This window comes from Megascapheus bottae, chromosome 2, assembly GCF_031878675.1.
Source record: "Megascapheus bottae isolate mThoBot1 chromosome 2, mThoBot2.hap1, whole genome shotgun sequence".
NCBI classification, from domain to species: domain Eukaryota; kingdom Metazoa; phylum Chordata; class Mammalia; order Rodentia; family Geomyidae; genus Megascapheus; species Megascapheus bottae.
In genome coordinates, this window is record NC_143510.1 from 18,242,916 (window position 1) to 18,264,894 (window position 21,979).

The 21,979-nt window shown below is 37.8% G+C and overlaps 1 protein-coding gene across 7 annotated transcripts in view; it reads right to left on the reverse strand.

Moving 5' to 3' along the window:
• Ankrd28 (ankyrin repeat domain 28) overlaps positions 1-21,979 on the reverse strand; it is a 141,354-nt gene that overhangs the window by 4,858 nt on the left and 114,517 nt on the right. For all 7 annotated transcript variants that reach the window (XR_016533215.1, XM_090321755.1, XM_090321784.1 and 4 more), the window contains 10 exons: positions 20,200-20,401; positions 15,799-15,886; positions 15,379-15,496; positions 14,738-14,957; positions 12,208-12,295; positions 12,039-12,122; positions 11,067-11,212; positions 5,053-5,135; positions 4,598-4,680; positions 2,267-2,358 (listed from right to left, as the gene is read on the reverse strand). Coding sequence is in view for 6 of the 7 variants with exons in the window: in XM_090321755.1 (XP_090177881.1) it covers positions 2,267-2,358; positions 4,598-4,680; positions 5,053-5,135; positions 11,067-11,212; positions 12,039-12,122; positions 12,208-12,295; positions 14,738-14,957; positions 15,379-15,496; positions 15,799-15,886; positions 20,200-20,401 (1,204 nt within the window). In the remaining variant the exon portion in view is untranslated. The remainder of the gene's footprint in view (positions 1-2,266; positions 2,359-4,597; positions 4,681-5,052; positions 5,136-11,066; positions 11,213-12,038; positions 12,123-12,207; positions 12,296-14,737; positions 14,958-15,378; positions 15,497-15,798; positions 15,887-20,199; positions 20,402-21,979) is intronic.

A 21,979-nucleotide genomic window follows, 5' to 3' on the forward strand; every position in this document is an offset into this window, starting at 1 on the left:
AGAGTGGTAGCCTTGAGCTGAAGAGCTCAGAACAGAGCCCAGGCCCAGAGTTCAAGCCCCATGAGCCATAAACAAACAAACAAACGAAAAACCCAAAAACTTTCCCAAGAATGTGCACTGTAGTAAGCCTGTTTATACTCATTCTTTTATCTAAAGAGGTAACTTGTCTAATTCCACAATGTTTCCTCAGAACTTAGCAACAAATTCCACAGAGCTCCTACTGTCTCTGGATCCTCTTCTAACATTTAAATTCCCTGCTTTAATAAGCTTATATTCATTCTGAGAGAGAAATAACTCATCAGTATAAAGTCATATATGTTAAAAGATAAGTGCTATTAAAAAAGGAGGTACTAACAAGAACTGAGTGTTAATAAGAACATGCAGCAAGTTGTATTCCAAATAGTCAAATTAGGCTTTATTTAGAAGATAGAATTTCAACTAAGACTTGAAACAGGTGAAGGATTTAGTCAAAGAATGCTTGGAGGGCAGTGTGTTCTAGGCCAAACAGCCAGAACAAAGCTCACAATGCACATACAAGTACCTTGTGACAGAGAAGAAGAGGGTAACAGAATGAACTGTAGAGGGAGAAGAGCAGGAAATGAGATTTATAAAAGATAATTAGGTGGAGGAGTTTGTAAGGTTGTTATAGGAGCTATGCATCAACTGAAATTCAAGAGCAACATCTTTTCAACTCTCTCTCTACCACTTTGTTTTTAGCATACCTTAGTTGTACCAGGGAGGAGGGCATGCATATAATGCACTCTAGTTAAATTCTCCCCTATGGCTTTCCCTCTCTCCTTCCGAAATAATTTCATTCTTTTATTTTCGAACTACTTTGATCATATTCATCCTTAATACCCTTTCCATTTAACCTCCACTGCCTATCACTATCTGTGGTCCACAACATAGCCTGTTACTTTCCTGTTATTTATTTTTTTCAGGTGTGTATTAATTGTGCTAAGAGGTTTCAACATGGTATTTTAAATGTGAATCTATTAGCATTTGAATTAGAATAACCCTTTCTACTGCTTTTTTTCCCCTCTGCCTCCTGCCTTATTGATCAATAGCTATTCTCATGTTCTCAAAGGATGCACTGAGGTAGTAGTGGTGGTGAAAGAAGTTGGCAGATTCTGGATATACTTTCAAGGTAGTAGCATCAGTATATGCTGAAGAAGGGTACATTGGACATGAGAGAAAGGGTAGGAAGTGTAATCAAGGATAACTCATACTTACCCTGAGTAATAAGTATTCAACTGAGATCAAGATGGCTGTGGGAAGAACAGATTTGGTAGGGGAAGGGAAAAAGAACTGACAGTTTAGATCTGGAACATGGTAGGTTTGAGAAGTTTATTAAAACATTTCATGTGAGAGATGTGGGCTGCCAACATAAATTTAGGAATTCTTAGCATACAAATACTTTTTAGAACCAAGGACTGGATCTAATTACCTAGAGGAACTGTAGGAAGGAAAAACAAAAAAGATCCAAAGACTAAGTCCTGGAGCCCTCCAATATTAACACATTAGGAAGAGGGTAACATTTTGTAAAAAAATGGAAAAGGGTAACCAGTAACCAAGGAGTGGGGAAAAACACAAGGAAATGTATGGGTCCTGAAAGCCAATTACAGGAAAACAGGGAAAAACTTCTGCCAAAAGGTGACTCGACAAGTGAAATGGGAACAAAGAACTATGCAACATTTTAGAGAACCACAGTGATCTTGGTAAGTTTTGCAATGTGGTGGGACAACGGTCTGACTGAAGAAAGCCAATTCTTGCTGCAACAAGGAATGCAGAACTAGGCAGTAGCTCGTACTAATAGTGAAATTAATGAAAGATTTTTTTCAAGGCAACAGAATATTTATATAGTTGTAGGAGTGAGGTACAGAAAATAATGTAGAAAATGAATAAAACATCATCACTGCAAGATACAAAAATGATATTCTCTAGGAGGCAATAAGGGGCAGCATCTAGTCCATGAATGGAAGGACAAGCTTTGCAGAACACATAAGTAAGGAGTTGTAAATATTTGCTGATAAAACTCAGGCTAGAAAATAAAGGGTGGTAAACATTAACTTTGGTTTGTACATGACACGAGAATTTAGGCATTACTAGATCGTTCTCACCCTGTTCCTTTGCCACAGAGTTCTACTCAGTGTTAACTTTAGTCCTCTTCTTTGCCAAGTTTATTTTATTGCAAATATGGATTTTAAAACAATAAAGGCTTTTAGGTAAGATACAGGTTAAGGGAGTAGAATCCATACCTACTTACCATTTTCATCTACTGCAAGTACACTTGCTCCTTTCCCCAAAAGTTCTTGAACCACCATTGTTAGCCCATTTCGGGCAGCAACATGCAGAGGTCTGAGGGGAGAAAATTGTATGCATATATGTATGTACAGTACCTGTACACAGGCACATACCTGACTATCAAATCAGACATACAACCCAGACATACAACTCCATCTATGAAGGTGGACTGAGGACAACAGAACCTCTGTATGTTGGACCTGAAAGCATATATGTAAATTTTACTTTGGGAACCATGAGCAGGTTTCACTGTCAAAAAAATTTCACTTAGGGGCAGGGAGTTTTGTCCTAGTGGAAGAGTGCCTAGCATGCATGAGGACCCGAGTTCGATTCCTCGGTACCACATACACAGAAAAAGCTAGAAGTGGTGCTGTGGCTCAAGTGGTAGAGCTCTAGCCTTGAGAAAGTCCAAGGACAGTGCTCAGGCCCTAAGCTAAAAGCCCATGACTGGCAAAATAAATGAATAAATAAATAAATTCATTCTTCTGAGGTTTATGTTTAAAAAGATTTAACCAAACAAAATGTATTCTTAACATGTTCTTAAAAAATGAGGTTGACAATAATAAAACCTGTAAATTAGAATTGCACAAATTCTAAAGCCTTTGAAAACAGACTATAGGCTCTCTAATTTTGGAACTTTTATGGAATGTGACTAGACCCAGAATTCTAGTCTATCACCCAAAGCTTTTTCTTTACAAAATTTCAAAGTGGAGTAGTAACTAGAAATTGGGAGAATGGATCTAAACGGGAGGGTTACTAGTAGACATGTCAACCCAAAAGTGCCCTACTCATTATTCAGCAATTTTCTAAAACATTTTTAGTTTACAAATACATAAAAGGCTTACCTCGTTTACTGCAGTGCCAAATAGCATTTTCACAGTTGAATTCCATACAATAAACATAATAGTACTACATTTTTTTCAGAAAATAGTTCATTTATTTACTTTTGTCTATCATGGGGGCTTGAAATCTGTGCCAGGGTGCTGTCTCTGAGCTCCTCATGGCTAGTGCTCTACCATTGAGCCACAGTGTCACATCAAATTAGAAGCTTGTATATCTTTTTTTTGGTTGGCTGTGGGGCTTGAACTCTGGGCCTGGCCACTCTCCCTGAGCTCTTCAGCTCAAGGCCAGCACTCCACCACTTGAGCTACTGCATCACTCAGAAAATGGTGTGAAGAAATGCATTGAGAAAAAAAATAATAATGAAGTTTTATTTCAAAAGTAATTCTAGCTACTCAGGAAGCTGAGATGATTTGAAGCCAGACTAGGCATATATACTTTAGAGATCTTAATTCCAATTAACCAATAAAAAGCCAGAAGTGGAAGTGTGGTTCAAGTACTAGAGAGCAGTGAGAAAGAAGCTGAGTAAGAGAGCTTGATGCCTGACTTCAAATCCAGGTATTGGTGCTAAAAAAAAAAACAAAACAAAAAAAACAACCAACAAAAACAAAAAAACACAAAAAAGGTGGTACTTCTTTTTAAATTTAATGTTTAGTAAGAGCTTTGTTATAGTGATTTCAGAAAAGAACTTTTTCAGTTAAAAAAAAAAAAAACTTAAAGAACAAGATAGGTAGGGGTAGGGTGGGGAGGGAAATGGGGACCAAGACATGAGAAAAGGTATCAATGTATGTGAAGTAATGTACCTTCTATCTGGCGAATATAATGTAACCCTTCTATTAATTACAATAAAAAATATATGAAAAAAAACCTTAAAGACAAAAACATGAGAAGGGGTATGAATGTTTGTGAAGTAATGTACCTTCTATCTGGCAAATACAATGTAACCCTTCCATTAATTACAATAAAAAAAAGAATATTAAAAAAAAAAACTTAAAAAAATATTTTTAAGTGTCTGTCCTGGGTCTTGACCTCAAGGCCCAGGCACTATTCCTGAGCCTTTTTACTGAAGGCTAGTTCTTTACCACTTGAGCTACTGTTCCCCTTCCAGCTTTTTGGTGGTTAGATGGAGAAAAGAATCTTAATGACTTTCCTTCCTGGACTGGCTCAGAACAATGATCCTCAGATCTCAGCTTCCTAAGTAGCTATAATTACAGACATGAGCCATTACCTAACTTTTTTTTTGACATAGGGTCTCACTACGTAGCTTAAGCTGGCTTTGAATTTATAATCCTTCCTGAGACCACAGATGTGTGGTACCGCATTTGGCTACTATCTGTACTTTGCACACTGCTTCTGTATCTAAAAACCTATTCCAGTAGTCAAATATTTTTTTAAAAACTTATTTTATAGTTATAAAGATCAAAAGCTTACACTAGATAGCAAAAGTACTCACGTTTGCAAGGCTGCATTGGTTGCATTGATGAGGTTTCTATCTGTAATCTTTTCCAGTATTAACAAGGCACTAGTTTCATGACCCTAAAATTTGGCAAATAACTGCTCTTAATTAAAACATGGCCACCATTAAATTAATGCATAAGTCCAACAATTCCCAAATCTACTTACATATAAACTCATACATACAAACTCAACACTATCCCACATATTTTCCAGCTACTGTCATAAATATATGCCCAAACACATTAGAAGTAAATGGGAGAAGACAATAAAAATTGAGATTTAAAGAAGGACAAGTATGTTGGGCTTTGTGTTTTAAAACTTAGTAAGCCAATATTCAAGAAACTCTATGTTCTTACTAAGAAGGGTTTGGGCCTTTCCTTTTTCATTTTTAGTGATGTAGAAAATCTTTTAATGTCACTGTTGATGCTAACAATGAAAATATGTACATACCTTGCCACAAGCCAAATGAAGGGCGGTGTTTTTACAGTTATCTTGTAAAGTCAGATCAGCACTAGCACTGCTAACCAGCATCTCTGGGAGGAAAAAGTGCATCAAGTCTTATGTTTATGAACATGTTTCTTAGATACCAATAACTCACTGCAGAGAAATGAAGACATAAAGCAAAAAATATCCCTCTTGCAAAGTGCAAGAAAAAGATTTACTACACAGTACACACACTACATTGTCACATTACTGCTTGATTTTCATATTTTTATATGAATTAGACACTAGCAAAAACAATTAGCATTTACTTGTGACTAATTATTTCAAAACTGCAGTCTTTTTATGTATACTAGATTTAAATTAACTTCCACAAAGGGTTCATAGGATTTATGAAGCAGGTGCTGTTATTTCTGTGTTTTTCTCTTTTTTTGCCAGTCTTGGGGGGATTGAACTCAGGGCCTGGGCACTGCCCCAGAGCTTCTTTTGTTCAAGGATAACACTCTATCACATTCCAGCCTTTTCTGTTCACGTGGTACTGAAGAATTGAACTAACCACTCAAATGGAAATCAAGGAGCTAAAGAAATCCATACATGATCTAAAAGAAGAGATGCAAGGCATCAAAAATGAGCAATTAGAAGCAAGGGAGATGAAAAATAAAGTAGATAGCTTTGATAGCAGGTTAGACAATGCAGAGGACAGAATTTGCGGGGCTGAAGATAATTTAGTTATTATAGAGAAAGAACAGAAAATGAGTCAATCCAAATCTAGGAAAAATGAGAGAGCGCTTCAGGAGGTCCAAGATACAATTAGGAAGCCTAATTTAAGGCTAATTGGTATTGAGAAAGAGGTCAATGGTATTGGAAATATACTTCAGGGAATCATCTCAGAGAATTTCCCAAATATCCAGAAGGGCAGGCCCATCCAGATACAAGAAGCTTTTAGAACCCCAAACAGACCTGACCAGAAAAGAACATCCCACCGCCACATCGTAATCCAAACTGGATCAATAGAAACCAAAGAAAGGATCCTAAAGGCAGCCAGGGAAAAGGAATCAGTAACCTATAAAAGAAAACCAATCAGAATAACCCCAGATTTCTCAGCAGAGACCATGCAAGCAAGAAGTGACTGGAAGCATATATGTCATGCCCTTAAGTCAAATAACTACCAACCAAGAATACTGTACCCAGCTAAGCTCTCATTCATAACTGAGGGAACAATAAAAACATTCCATTCCAGGGAAAAGCTGCAACAATATGTCGCAACAAAACCAACACTACAGAGAATTCTCAAAGATGTTCTATACATAGAAAACCAAAATAAATGCAATATAGGGAAAGAAATGGCACCTAAACAGCATACCATCTAAGGACCACAAGAACTGTCAAGACACAGGCCCTAATAAAAGCTTTTAAAAATGGTAGGAACTAATAAATATCTCTCAATCCTAACTCTCAATATCAATGGACTCAACTCTCCAATTAAACGGCACAGGCTGTCTAGCTGGATCAAAAAGCAAGAGTCATCGTTCTGCTGTCTTCAAGAGACACATCTTACCCCCAAAAACATCATCTTTTGAAAATGAGAGGTTGGAATAAACTCTATCAAGCTAACGGCCCCCATAAACAGGCTGGAGTTGCCATCCTCATATCAGATAAAATAGACTTCAAACTAAAATTAGTAAGAAAAGACAAAGAAGGTTACTACATACTACTAAAGGGATCTTTCCTCCAGGAAGACATAACGATCCTAAATATTTACACACCCAATCCAGAGCTCCGAACTTCATTAAGCAAACTTTACTTACACTGAAACCATACATAGATCGAAATACAGTGATTGTCGGTGACTTTAACACACCACTCTCACCTATGGACAGATCAACAAGGCAAAAACTCAACAGAGAAACCTTAGAACTGAACAACTATATAGACCAACTAGATCTAACAGACATCTGCAGAATATTCCACCCAGCAACAACACAATATACGTTTTTCTCAGCAGCACATGGAACATTTTCCAAAATAGATCACATCTTAGGCCATAAAACAAACCTGGACAGATGCACACTCTCAGACCACAAAGGCATCAAACTGGAACTGAACACACATCTCCACCAACGAAAACCCTGTAACTCATGGAGACTGAACAACACATTGTTGAATCACCAATGGGTCATCGAAGAGATCAGAACAGAAATCCAACAGTTTATGAAATTTAACAGTAAGGAGCACACAAAATACCAACTCCTTTGGGACACAGCAAAGGCAGTACTCAGAGGAAAATTTATAGCGCTGAGTGCCTACAACAACAAGTTGGAAAAATTGCAAACCAACAAGTTAACGTCTCACCTTAAGCTCCTGGAAAAAGAGCAACAAACCAACCCTAATCCCAGTAGAAGAAAGCAAATTATTAAAATCAAAGCAGAATTAAATGATTTGGAATCCAAAAAAACTATAGAAAGAATCAACAAAACAAGGAGTTGGTTCTTTGAAAGAATTAAGAAAATTGACAAGCCCTTAGCAAATCTTACCAAAAAAAGAAGAGCATATCGAAATAAACAAAATCGCAGATGAAAAGGGTAATATCATGACAGAAATTACCAAGATCCAGAATATCATGAGGGAATACTTCTCAAACCTCTATGCCAACAAATTTGAGAATCTAGATGAAATGGATGAATTCCTAGCCAATATTAACATACCCACACTGAACCAAGAAGAACTAACCCAACTCAACAGGCCTATTTCAAGCTCTGAAATAGAAATGGCAATTAGAGAACTTCCACCTAAGAAAAGCCCAGGGCCAGATGGATGCACAGCTGAATTCTATAAGGTCTTCAAAGTAGAGCTCACACCAATACTCCTCAAGCTCTTCAATGAAATTGAAAATGAAGATTCTTTACCAAACTCATTCTATGAAGCCAGTATAACCCTCATCCCCAAACCAGACAGAGATTCATCAAAGAAAGAGAACTATAGACCTATTTCTTTGATGAACATCGATGCAAAACTTCTCAACAAAATACTGGACAACCGTCTACAATAACTCATCAAAAAAATGAGAAATTATGATCAAACAGGATTCATCACAGGGAGGCAAAGCTGGTTCAACATACGCAAATCAATATAATTCAACACATCAACAGGAGCAAGGACAAAAATCACATGATTGTCTCAATAGACGTGGAAAAGGCATTTGACAAGATCCAACACCTGTTTATGTTAAAAGCTCTGTAGAAACTAGGAATCCATGGAACATTCCTCAATGTAATAAAGGCTGTGTATGAGAAACCCACTGCTAGTATTACACTTAATGGTGAAAATCTAAAGCCATTCCCTCTAAAATCAGGAACGAGACAAGGATGCCCACTCTCTCCACTCCTCTTTAACATAGTACTAGAATTCCTAGCCAGTGCAATAAGGCAAGAAGCAAGCACAAAGGGGATCCAAGTAGGGAAAGAGGAAATAAAACTATCCCTCTTTGCAGATGACATGATTCTGTATTTAAAGAATCCTATGGACTCTACTCCCAAGCTCCTTGAGCTGATTCAAAACTTTGGAAGACTAGCAGGCTATAAAATCAACCCTCAAAAATCAACTGCCTTCCTTTACGCCAACAGTGAGAGGAACGAGGCAATAATCAGGAAAGAAACTCCTTTCACAATAGCCTCAAAGAAAATAAAGTACCTAGGAATTAGCTTAACTAAGAATGTAAAGGACCTTTTTGATGAAAACTTTAAAACCCTAAAAAAGGAAATTAAAGTAGAACTAAGGAAATGGAAAAACCTCCCATGCTCCTGGATTGGAAGAATCAACATTGTGAAAATGACAATCTTGCCAAGGGCTATCTACAAATTCAACACAATACCCATCAATATCCCAATGGCATTCTCTCTCTTTTTTTTTTTTTTTTTGCCAGTCCTGGGCTTGAGCTCAGGGCCTGAGCACTGTCCTTGGACTTTCTCAAGGCTAGCACTCCACGACTTGATCCTCAGCACCACTTCTGGCTTTTTTCTATGTATGTGGTACCGAGGAATCGAACCTGGGTCTTCATGCATGCTAGGCAAGCACTTTAACCACTAGGCCAAACTCCCGGTCCCCCCAATGGCATTCTTTAAAGAAATAGAAGAGGCAATTCAAAATTTCATATGGAATAATAAAAGACCCCGTATAGCAAAAACACTTCTTAGCAGAAAGAACAGCGCTGGAGGAATTTCAATTCCAAACTTTAGACTCTATTACAGAGCTATAATTCTCAAAACAGCTTGGTACTGGCACAAGAACAGGCCTGAAGACCAATGGAATAGAACTGAGGACCCAGATACTAAACCACAGACCTATGGCCACCTAATCTTTGACAAGGGAGCCAAAAAAATAGAATGGAAGAAAGACAGCCGCTTCAACAACTTGTGCTGGCAAAACTGGTTAAGCACCTACAGAAAACTAAAGTTAGATCCTTCTTTGTCACCTTGCACTAGAATTAACTCCAAATGGATCAAAGACCTGGAGGTAAAAGCTGACACACTGAAAACTTTACAGGAAGGAATAGGAGATACACTAGGCCTTCTTGGCACAGGTAGAAACTTTCTTAATAAGGACCAAGAATCACAACAAATCACAGAAAGGCTGGATAAGTGGGACTGCATTAAACTGCGGAGCTTTTGTATGGCAAAGGACATAGCTAGTAAATTAATTAGGAAGCCTACAGAGTGGGAGAAGGTCTTCACCAACCAAACAGACAAAGGCCTCATATCTAAAATATATCAACAACTCAAAAAATTGAATCACTCCAAAACTAATCTCCAAAGTAACAACCATCCCATTAAAAAATGGGCCAAAGACTTAAAGAGAGTCTTCTCTGAAGAAGAAACAAAAATGGCCTATAGACACATGAAGAAATGCTCAACATGTCTGGTCATAAAAGAAATGCCAGTTAGAATGGCCAGGATCAGCAAAACAAATAATAACAGATGCTGGAGGGGATGTGGCCAGGAGGGATCACTACTACACTGTTGGTGGGAGTGCAAACTCGTTCAACCACTATGGAAAGCAGTGTGGCAGTGCCTCAAAAGGCTAAACATAGACCTCGTCTATGACCCAGCAATTCCACCACTTGGCATTTACCCAACCATCCAGAAACAAGGGCATACTAAATCTACTAGCACAACAATGTTCATTGCAGCACTATTCACCATAGCAAAGATATGGAACCAACCTAGATGTCCCTCAGTTGATGAGTGGATCAACAAGTTGTGGTATTTGTACACAATGGAATTCTGTGCTGCTGTCAGAAAGAATGACATCGCCCTATTCGTTAGGAAATGGAAAGACTTAGAAAAAAATTGTATTAAGTGAAGTAAGCCAGACTCAAAGGAACTTAGGCTCAATGGTTTCCCTCATTCATCGTAATCAGTAGAAACCTTGGGCTCTACTAGCAGAGAGCTGCAATAGAGCAAAATCTTGATACATAAGGCCATATAGTATGAAGCTAATTGAAAGGACCTCCAGGATATTGAAACAAAAGCCATATAACGAATGATTGTTGTCCTTAACGTACTGTGTTGTCTCTCATCTCCTTTGCTGTCCCTTGGTTATCTAATATTGGTATAGTATCTCACTTTGTTATCTGATATATTGAATTTATTTGTATTTGGTTATTTGAAATTTGATAGGGAAGAGGGGAAAACCAAGACAGGTGGGGGGTGTGGGGGGGAGGGTAAGGGGTACCAAGACACGTGAAAGGGTATCAATGTATGTGAATTAATGCACCTTCTATCTGGCAAATATCATGTAACCCTTTTACTAATTACAATAAAAAAAAAGAAACAAACAAAAAAACAAAGTACACACAAGCAACAAATACACTTAGAAGCATAGAATCTTAAGTTGCCCCTCCCCACTTTCTGCAGGGCCATTATGTAACTCAGGCTGGCCTTGAATTTAAGGTTCTTCTGCTGCAGCTTCCTGAGTAGCTGGGATTATAAGTACACATAGCACTTGGCTCTAAATGGTTTCTTTACCAACTGTATTTGTTTGTCCATTTTCTGCAGCCATCATGAGAGGTGTTTTCCCAGAGGAGTCCACAGAATTGACTTGAGCATTATGGCTGAGCAGCAGCTGTAAACACTCTACATGGTCTGTGAAGGCAGCTGCATGGAGAGAAGTCCTGTGACAAAGAAGTTGGAATATATCACTACATTTGAATGGCATATACATCTGGGAAAGAGTAATTTACATAGTAGGCTATAAAAAGCTCTGCCTGAATACAAACAAGTTCAAGGGATTTTATTAATTCTCACCACATAAATTTATACTTTTGATAATATAAAGGCCTTAAAATAGAAATAACCTAAAGTAAGAAACAATCACAAAACTACTAAAATAACATACTTAACCTAAAAGAAATAAACCCTGATCTCCATTATCTGTTGGACCTACTGGATTCCAGCCTATTTAGAACATTTCATCTGCATTAGCAATAAAATCTTTGGGTAAAAAAAATAAAGGGGTGACCTTTATATTTTAAAAATAGCTTCAAGCCAGGCACCAGGATTACAGGTATGAACCTGTAATTCTAACTACTAAGGAAACTGAGATCTGAGGATCACAGTTCAAAACCAGCCAGGGCAGAAAAGTCCATGAGACTCTCATCTCCAATCAACCACCAGAAAACAGAAAGTGGTGCTATGGCTCAAAGTGGTAGAGCACTAGTCTTGAATGAAAAACCTCAGGAACAGTGCACAGGCCCTGAGTTCAGGTCCCATGACCAATCAAAAAAAAGAAAAGTTTCGAAAAGAAAAGGAACTGTACTAAAAACATACAACTGATCAGGCGGTAGAAGCCCTATAATAATATAGAAAAATTAGCATGTAGTAATAATTTATGCTTGCAAGTATACAAATCAGTTCTTAATTAACCATAGGATAATTGTCATACTAAATTAACAGCAAAAATTTATTTTCCTTCTAAAAGTTCCATAGTTGTGTTCCTACCTTCCTTTTGAATCTGTGGCATTCACAATGGTGGCACCTAGTGTATCAATTAACATCTCAGCAGCACCTTCATTGTCATTTATCCTGTGTAAGGTAACAAAGGTCATCATTTTAACAACAATCATGTATTTCCTAAAATATTCAAAGCCAATCAATCAGCTTTACTTACACGGCACAGTGCAATGGACTGAAAGCATTTCCTTCTATTTTCTGGAAAACTTCCTGTTCTAAAAGAAGTTCTACACACGTCTCATGACCTAAATAAATAGGTAAGGAGGACCAAATATTAAAATCCAATAAAGGTAAGTATTGTATTTTATATAAATATATGAAAACAGGGCTGGGAGTTTTGTCTAGTGGTAGTATGCTTGCCTAGCATGCACGGAGACCTGGGTTCAATTCCTCGGTACCACATACATAGAAAAAAGCCAAAAATGGTGCTGAGGCTCAAGTGGTAGAGCTCTAGCCTTGAGAAAGTCCAAGGACAGTGCTCAGGCCCTAAGCTTAAGCCCAGGACTGGAAAAAAAAAATGAAAACAGAATGATGAAATCCATTGAAATTATTTTAAGAAGAGTGTTAATGGAGAGTGAAAGAGTGATGGTGAAAGTTGATGGGGTACATTGCAGACATCTATGGAAAGAGTACAATGAAATCCTTATGCAATTAAAACAATTTCAAGAAAAATGGCAAAAATCTTAAATGTACAGAAATATCTGAAAAGAAATAAACACAAGTCCCTATCTCCATCTATTCACTGTTCTTGCCACTTTTAGAAATGCATGCATATGTATACAAGATGGTTTGATCTGAAATTTGCCTTTTACTTAACGAATTATACAAAGCCTCTTAATTTTTAAAAAAATTTAATTAATTTATTATCATTATTATTATTATTATTATTTGCCAGTCCTGGGGCTTGAACTCAGGGCCTGAGTACTGTCCTTGGGCTTTTTCCTCAAGGCTAGCACTAGCACTCTACCACTTGAGCCACAGCACCATTTCTGAACTTTTCTATGTATGTGGTACCAAGGAATCAAACCCAGGGCTTCGTGCATGCTAGGCAAACACTCTACCACTAGACCAAACTCCTGGTCCCTCATGAGGACTTTTCTCCTGGGGCTGGCTTCAAACTGTGATTGTCAGATCTCAGCCTGAGTAGCTAGATTATGGGTGTGAGCTACTGGCACCTGGTCTTGAAATACATCTTGAACTCAGGGCCTGAGTATTGTCCTTGGGCTTTTTCCTCAAGGCTAGCACTAGCACTCTACCACTTGAGCCACAGCACCATTTCTGAACTTTTCTATGTATGTGGTATTGAAGAATCAAACCTGGGTCTTTGTGCATGCTAGGCAAGCATTCTACCAGTAGACCAAACTCCTGGTCCCTCATGAGGACTTTTCTCCTGGGGCTGGCTTCAAACTGTGATTGTCAGATCTCAGCCTGAGTAGCTAGATTATAGTTGTGAGCTACTGGCACCTGGTCTTGAAATACATCTTAAAACTTCATGTTTGCATGTTACAACTGAAACCTCAAACTGTGACAGGACTGATGCTTACACTGCACTTGGCAACTTACCTGATTATTTTCTAAGACGATTTAAGCCTACAGATTGCATAGAAAATTATTTTAGTGACATCTCATAAACCAAACTCCATGTTTACATCTATACCTTACAAAATAGGACTCTGCTTCTCTAAAAGACCTTTTATTAGCCTAGATGTGAAGGGACTCACAACTGTGAGCCTCTATGAAACTAAAGTAGGATGTACCTACCTAGTAGGTTCCAATTCCTTTAGAACAAAAAGCATGTATGTTAATGGTGATATAAGGATCTTATCATGTGATATGCTCAGAATATATATATTTTGGTTTGCAAGGCAATTAATTTCATTTTTTCCCCACTTTGGTCATTTCATTCTAATGTAGGAACACTAAGAAACAAAGAATATAACCAAAATACAAGCAGTCCATTTTCTTTTTCTTTTTTTTAATGGGTTTTGGGGCTTGACCTTAGCCTGGGCGCTGTCCCTGAGCTCTTCACCTCAAGGCTACCACCTTAACCCTGGGCCTGGGCACTGTCCCTGAGCTCTTCTGATCAAGGCTACCACCCTACCCTTGAGCCAAGCCCCACTTCCAGTTTTCTTGAGTCTCAAAGGTCCTTTGAACCTTGATCCTCAGATCTCAGCCTCCTGAGCAGTTAGGATTATAGGCGTGAGCCACCTTGCTCGGCTAAGCAGACAATTTCAAAGATACTGGGGAGGAATAAAAACCTCCCCAAAGTACAAAATACTGAAAGTCTGAGTAAAACTTCAAAAATAAAATGGCCTATCTCAAATACCCTGGACAATTAGAGTACTCATTTTAGCAAAGCAAAAGATAGAATTATATAGTAGTCTGCATACATTATTCTGTGCGTATGTGTCATTCTTGGGGCTTCAACTCGGGGCCTAGGCACTGTCCTTGGACACTTTTGTGGCTAGCACTCTGTCACTTGAGTCACAGTGCCACTTTTGCTTTTTCTGTGTATGTGGTACTAAGGAATTAAACCCAGGGTTTTGTGCATGCTGGTTGAACACTATCAGTAGGCTATATTTCTGGCCCATATATACATTTCTTTTTACTATCAAAATGTTATAGTTTGCTGTATCTACTTGGTATATAATAGGACCTCAATATAGGTTTTTATCTGTATACTTTACCATTATAGCAAGCCCAATGAAGTGCTGTATATCCATGATTGTCTGCTATGGCTGGATTTGCATCCATAGATGCTGCTGACTGCAAAAGTGCTCCCAGAACACCAATGTGTCCACAGGCGGCTGACAGGTGTATAGGTGTCCGCCCCCTACTATCCCGGAGTAGGCATTTAGCACCATGTTGAAGTAATGCATCTATACATTCTTCATGGCCTGTAACTGCCTGAAAGAAAAATAAATGTGTTGAAATATGTCCTGGCTTAATTTTTATTGGAAGTGGTTTAAAAATTCAGCTGATGCAACAACTGTATCAAAGTACAAGTAATACTTGGACTTTGAGATACTTCGAATTCACTCAAAGTATTTCAAAAGAAGATAGAAATATGTAAGAAAATTTGCAATACTGGAAAAAAGTTAAATTGATAAAATCGTACTTGAGGTTTTAGGGATTTAAGATTTTGTGCTAACAGTATTGTTTTCCGACCTAAGTTATATATTGGAACTATTCAAAAGCCAAGACACTAGAAAAGAAAACTCCATAAAAAATATTGGTAGAAATTTAATGAAGAAAGATAAATAGTCCAGTTTAGCTGTTAATGAGGTCCAGTCTTAAAAGCATTTTGCTAGGAAGTTGTTTGGCTTACCCCTCTATGCAATGCTGTCCGTCCCCATTTATCTTTGGCATCTACATTTGCTCCTTTGTTCAACAGTGAGTATACACAGTCCGTGTGACCATTGAGAACAGACAGCATTAGAGGTGTCCTAAGAACAACAGAAACAGATTTAGTGCTATACTCTATAAACAAAAAGCAATGTGATAGTTTATTTTCCCAAAATACCTTTTTGTGATATATTTAAATCAATTATGATAGATTACTATAATAATAGACCAGTTGGTAGATTATCCAATATCTTAAAAGTGATTTAAAGATATGTATAGTGGTGTGCACATGTGATTTCAAGCATAGAGAGGTTGAGTTAGGAAGATCATAAATTTGAGGTCAGCTTGTGAAATGCTATTAAAAAAGATCAAAAGAAGTTATGTAAAAATTATTAAAACTTACTGTCCATTTCCATCTTGAATATCTACTGCATTCTGTGGTTCTGCATTTCCTATTAATAGCCGTAAACATTCGGAATGACCGTTTGTTGCTGTAAAGTAATAATTTTAAATTTCAATTACATAAATAATAAAATGAAATATCTACTTTAAATACCTTCCAGAATATAATTCTGAAATAATCATACTAAATTTAATATATATATATATATATGTATAAAGAAATCACAAGTACAAGTAAGTTACCTACTGAATTTGTTGTTAAAGAATTATCCATGGTAAATCACTGTAGACAGGCTGCATATCCATCACACATCCCTCCCATCATCAGAGGCCATGCTAATCGAACCCTCATTTTATTTACCTCTTGGTTAGGAAGAGTAATCTGTTTCTACCTAAGGAATATAACCAAGCTGCTCACATCAGGCTCACTTAAAACAACTCGTTCCCCTTAGACAGTCATCAAAGGGGAGCACAAGGTCACCTCTAACCAATGAAATGTTGAGAAGTGTAAGAGAGCTTTTGGTTAAGTACTTTTTATCCTAGATAGTGAAAAGCTCTCTTCTATCCCTATTGTGGATACAATCTTATAAAGAGTCATCAACCATTCTGTGATGTAAAACCCAAGGGATGGGCCAGGAGTTTAGCCTACCATGCATGAAGACCTGGGTCCAATTTTTCAATACCACATACATAGAAAAAGCTGGAAGTGGTGGTGTGACTCAAGTGGTAGACCGCTACCTTTGAGGAAACTCAAGGACAGTGCTCAGGCTCTGAGTTCAAGCCCCAGGACTAGCAACAAAACAAAACAAAACAAAAACCAAGGCAAAGAAAGTAATAGAGAATCTGTTTAGGTCCTACCATCACTGTGGTGGTCCTAGGACTGAACTCAGGGCCGGGTGCTGGCCCTAAGCTTCTTTTGCTCAAGGTTAGCACCTTAACACTTTTAAGGCATAGTTCCACAACTTGCTCTTGGGTAGTTTATTAGAAATAGGAGTCTCACAAACTTTCCTGCCTTGGGTAGCTTTAAACCATGATCCTCAGATCTCAGAGTCCTGAGTAGTTATTAGGAGGACTACAGGTGTGAGCCACTGGTATCCAGTTGGAAGTAGTCTTAAAGCTGAAAAGTTCTCAATATTATGTATATGTAAATAAAAGTATATAATAAGTATGAGTAAAGATCAGTTTATATATATAATACTGAGAATTTTAATATATATACAAATATAAATGATATGTAACAAGAATTTTTTTATGTTCAAGTACATGAAACAGAAAAGTCAAAGTAGTCCTTCAAAACAAAGCTTTTAAAGTATATCTGTGAAATTCAGCTCTGCCTATATATATATATTTTTTTGTTTTTGTTTTTTTTTTTTTGCCAGTCCTGGGCTTGAGCTCAGGGACTGAGCACTGTCCTTGGACTTTCTCAAGGCTAGAGCTCTACTGCTTGAGCCTCAGCACCATTTTTGGCTTTTTCTATGTATGTGGTACGGAGGAATTGAACCCGGGTCTTTGTGCATGCTAGGCAAGCACTTTAACCATTAGGCCAAACTCCCGGCCCCATCTGCCCATATATTTTAAAGAAATATATATGTTACAAAATGATGCCGAGAGATGTCTTTCTAAAAAAAAGTTTTTATGAAAAAGCAAGTATGTGCTTAATATTCTGTATTACTTCTGTCATATTAAATTCTAAGAGTTGGAAGATATGAGGCTTAGTAAGTATCACTCCTCCGACCTTGACTCAATTGGTATGCTGCACTCTGCTAGTAGTTGTCTTAGTTTGGTAATAAAGCACAATGTCATTATTGTCAGGGATGTTTCAAGTAGGCATTTGGCCTATCATTTTTTTGGCATGTGTGCCAGTCCTGGGGCTTGAACTACTGAAGGCCTGGGCACTTTCCCTAAGCTTCCCCCAACCCCAACCCACAAGCTAGCAGTTTACCACGTGATCCAGTTTTAATTCTTTTTTATTTTTTGTTTGTTTTGGTAGTTAACTTTAGATAAGCACTTCATAGACTTTCCTGCCTCGGCTGGCTTTGGACTACAAGCCTTAGATCTCAACCTTCTGAGTAGCAAGCATTATAAGCATTGAGACACTTCTTCCAGGATTCACTTTTTTTTAACAATCAATTGACACATATTTCACAGTACCAGGTACTATACATAACACCAAACAGTGTAACTGGAGAAAAACTGATCAGCTTCCAGAAAAAAATCCTCATTAATTTTCTCTACGTCATATACAGTAAGATGCTCTTTAGCAGGGAACGTAGAATCAATCAAAGCTTGCCTTTTGAGGATAGGATTTAAATGGCATTATTACTAGGTTCAATATTTTGCCTGACTATATCTGGTAGTTTTTTTTTTTTTTTTTGCCAGTCCTGGGCTTCAGCTTAGGGCCTGAACACTGTCTTTGGACTTTCTCAAGAGTAGAGCTCTACCACTTGAGCCACAGCACCACTTCTAGCTTTTTTCTATGTATGTGGTACCAAGGAATCGAACCTGGGTTTTCATGCATGCTGGGCAAGCACTCCACCACTAGGCCAAACTCCTGGCCTATTTGGTAGTTTTAAAGGACTGTTCTGGGGAAGAAACATTGTTAGTTTTCTAAAATACAAGTTTTCCAAAGGACTACCAATAAACTCATATATTCAAATGTATTAAGAATTAGTCTACAGGGGGCATGGGAAAACTAGGAGAAAGCAAGGGAAGGAGTGTCCAAAAAGAAACGGTTTACTTTATTTATGTAACTATAACTCTTCTAGACATCACCTTTATAACAATAAAAAAATAAAAACAATCTTAAAAAAGGATTAGTCAAAGCTGGGTACTGGTAGCTCATGCCTATAATTCTAGCTCTTCAGGAGGCTGAGTTTTGAAGATGGCTGGTTCAAAGCCAGCCCAGGCATGAAAATCAGTGAGACTCTTATCTCCAATTAACCATCAGAAAATGGTTAGGGATGCTGTGGCTCAAGTGGTAGAATGCTATCTTTGAGCTGAAGAGCTCAGGGATAACACCCAGGCCCAGAGTTCAAGACCCAGGACTAGAAAAAAAAAAAAAAAAGAATTAAGTCTATAAACAGACTAATGAAATGAATAGTCAAATGATACCAAGAAAAATACTTGGCTAAGAGTTCAATTATACTAGTCTTGGTTATTATAAACGAATAAAGATCATGGTTCAAAGACAGCATGCGCAGAAAGTCCATGACATGTTAAAAAAAAAAATCAGAAGTAAAGCTGTTTCTCAAATAGTAGAGGACTAGCCTTAAGCAAAAGAAGCTCACGGATAACACCCACCCAGGCTCTGAGTTAAGAACCCCAGGACTGGCAAAGAAAGAAGAGGGGTAGGGGTTGGAAGGGGAGGGGAGGAAGGAAGGTGTGGGGGAAGAGATAGAGAGGGAGGGAGGGAGAGAAGGGGCAAGGTGGGGAAGGAGGGAGAGAGGATATTAAAGGAGGGAGGAAGAGAGGGAGAATAACTGCCTTGTAGTCATTCCTATAGTTATAAAAGCTGTATATCTTTTTTTTCCTAATATTTTTTATTGTATTTAATAAAAGGGTTACATGATATTTGCCAGATAGAAGGTGCATTAATTCACATACATTGATACCCTTCCACATATCTTCATCCAAAAACTGTATATCTTAATGACAGAGTTGGTATCATTTCAGTAATTTTGTTAAAGATCTTTCATGGGGCCAGGAGTGTGTTCTAGTGATAGAGTGCTTGCCTAGCATGCATGAAATCCTGGATTCAATTCCTCAGTACCACATACATAAAAAAAGCAGGAAGTGGAGATGTGGCTCAAGTGTAGAGTGCTAGCCTTGAAAAAGCTCAAAGACAGTGCCCAGGCCCTGAGTTCAAGCCCCAGGACTGGCATAAAAAAATTCATTTTTCATAATAATTGATATCAAAGAATTACAACATGTAGAAGTTCTCCCATAAAGCAGGTACTCTACATATTTTGTACAACCAAATATTTCATAAGTAAAAATGATCATTATCAAATGTTAACTGAAAATACATATCAAGCCAAAATAACTTCCATTAAGATAATAAGGTGGGCATTAGTGGCACATGCCTATAATCCTAGCTACTTAGAAAGCTGAAATCTGAGAAGCACAGTTTGAAGCCAGCTGGGGCTGGAAAGTATATGGGATTCTTCTTTCCAAGTAACTAACAAAAATGCAAAAGTAGAGGTGTGGCTCAAGTGGAAGAGCACAGGCCTTAAATGGAAAAGCTAGGAAACTGCTCAGGCCCTGAGTTCAACCATCAGTGCTAACATTAAACAAAAACAACAACAAAAAAAACCCCAATACTATCTGAATTCATGATAAAATTAAAGATGATTACCAGTAGTATTATATACGAGAAATTTAAAAGAGAAATTTAATGGCATACCTGCTGCGTGGATAGGTGTTCTCTTCAAAATGTAATCTTTTACTAAGATAGAAGCTCCCTGATTAATGAGTACATCCACACATTCAACATGGCCCTTAAATGCTGCAAGATCTAAAGGTGTTCTTCCACTACTGTTTCTCACATCCAGATCTAACAAAGACTGTACCAATACTTCCAGTGCTTGATGGTGACCATGGTAGGCCTAAAAGTTAAAAAACATACAAATTTAAAAATTCATATTTATTTTTAATGACTTTGAAAATATTTTTATTTCTTTATTAGCTTCCTTCATTTTCTTCCCTCTTCTTTTTCCTTTCCTATCACCATCCCATATCTGGTAATGGGGCTTAAGCCCAGGGCCTGGTGCATGCTAGGCAAGTACTCTAACATACAGCTACCCTTTCAGCTCACCAATACTATATATTCTATAAAGGAAATTGTCTTCACATTATCATGTTTCATATAATTCAAACTTCTGCAGAATACAAAACTTTACAGACTTTATTTTAAGTCTATGATTATAAAGCCTATGTTTTAATCACAGTTTAGTGCTCAATATTAACTTTAACAGAAGTTGACTGCACGTAAACAAGGGATAGCTATGTAACTAGAATTGGTGGTTAAATATTGTAATGTAGCAGAACTCAAAAAATAAACATTTCAGCCAGGCACCAGTGGCTTGAACCTGTAATCCTAGCTACTTAGGAGGATAAAATCTATGGATTATGGTTCAAATCCAGCTGGAAACAGGAAACATCCATGAGACTTCTACCTCCAGTCAATCAGCAATAAAGCCAGAAATGGAACTGTGGCTCAAATGGTAGAGCACTAGTATTAACCTGGAGCAAAAAAGCTATTCTTGGAGCAAAAATGCTAAGGGACAGCATTTAAGCCTTGAATTTTAGCTCTATTATCAGCAAGAAAAAAATTAAACACTGCCTTTAGCTAAAAATACTTAACAGTAGTCTGCTGAAACAGATGCCATGTGTTACATTTTCCTAGCTATGTGACAGTACAACTAGAGAATCTGTCAGAAGTGAATGAAGCCTCATCTTCATACAGAATGGTAATGGAGTTTTCCATATAATTCTTTTAAAAATGAAAATGTCAAAAGAACATATGGGGCCAGGAGTCTGGCCTAGTGGTAGAGTGCCTAGCATGTATGAAGTCCGGTACCACATACACAGAAAAAAAGCCGGAAGTGGTGCTGAGGCTCAAGTGGTAGAGCTATATATAGCCTTGAGAAAGTCTAAGGACAGTGCTGAGGCTCAGAGCTCAAGCCCACGACTCGTCAAAAAAAAAAAAAAAAAAAAAAAGAACATATTATTTATATTGTACTTTATGCTGAGCAGGACATAAAGTAGTAAGGAGATTCCAAATACTATAAACCCATGACTTCTGGAAAATGTTAAAAAGTACCAGTAAGAGGAGATAAAAGCTGCTCCAAGACTTATTGATCTCTTTGATGCTTCTGTACAGCAAGTTTGATTCTATAGGTTTGACAACAAATCACAGTTCTAGAAGCTTTAACTTGGGGCCTCGGCACTATCCCTGTGCTCAAAGCTAGGTCAAGGTCATAGCTCTACTTTCAGCTTTTTTTTTTTTTTTTTTTTTTTGGCCGGTCTGGTGCTTGCACTCAGGGCCTGGGCACTGTCCCTGGGCTTCTTTTGCTCAAGGCTGGCACTCTTTACCACTTGAGGGACAGCACCATTTCCGTCTTTTTTTGTCTACATGGTACTGAGGAATTGAACCCAGGGCTTCATCTTCATGCCATGCTAGG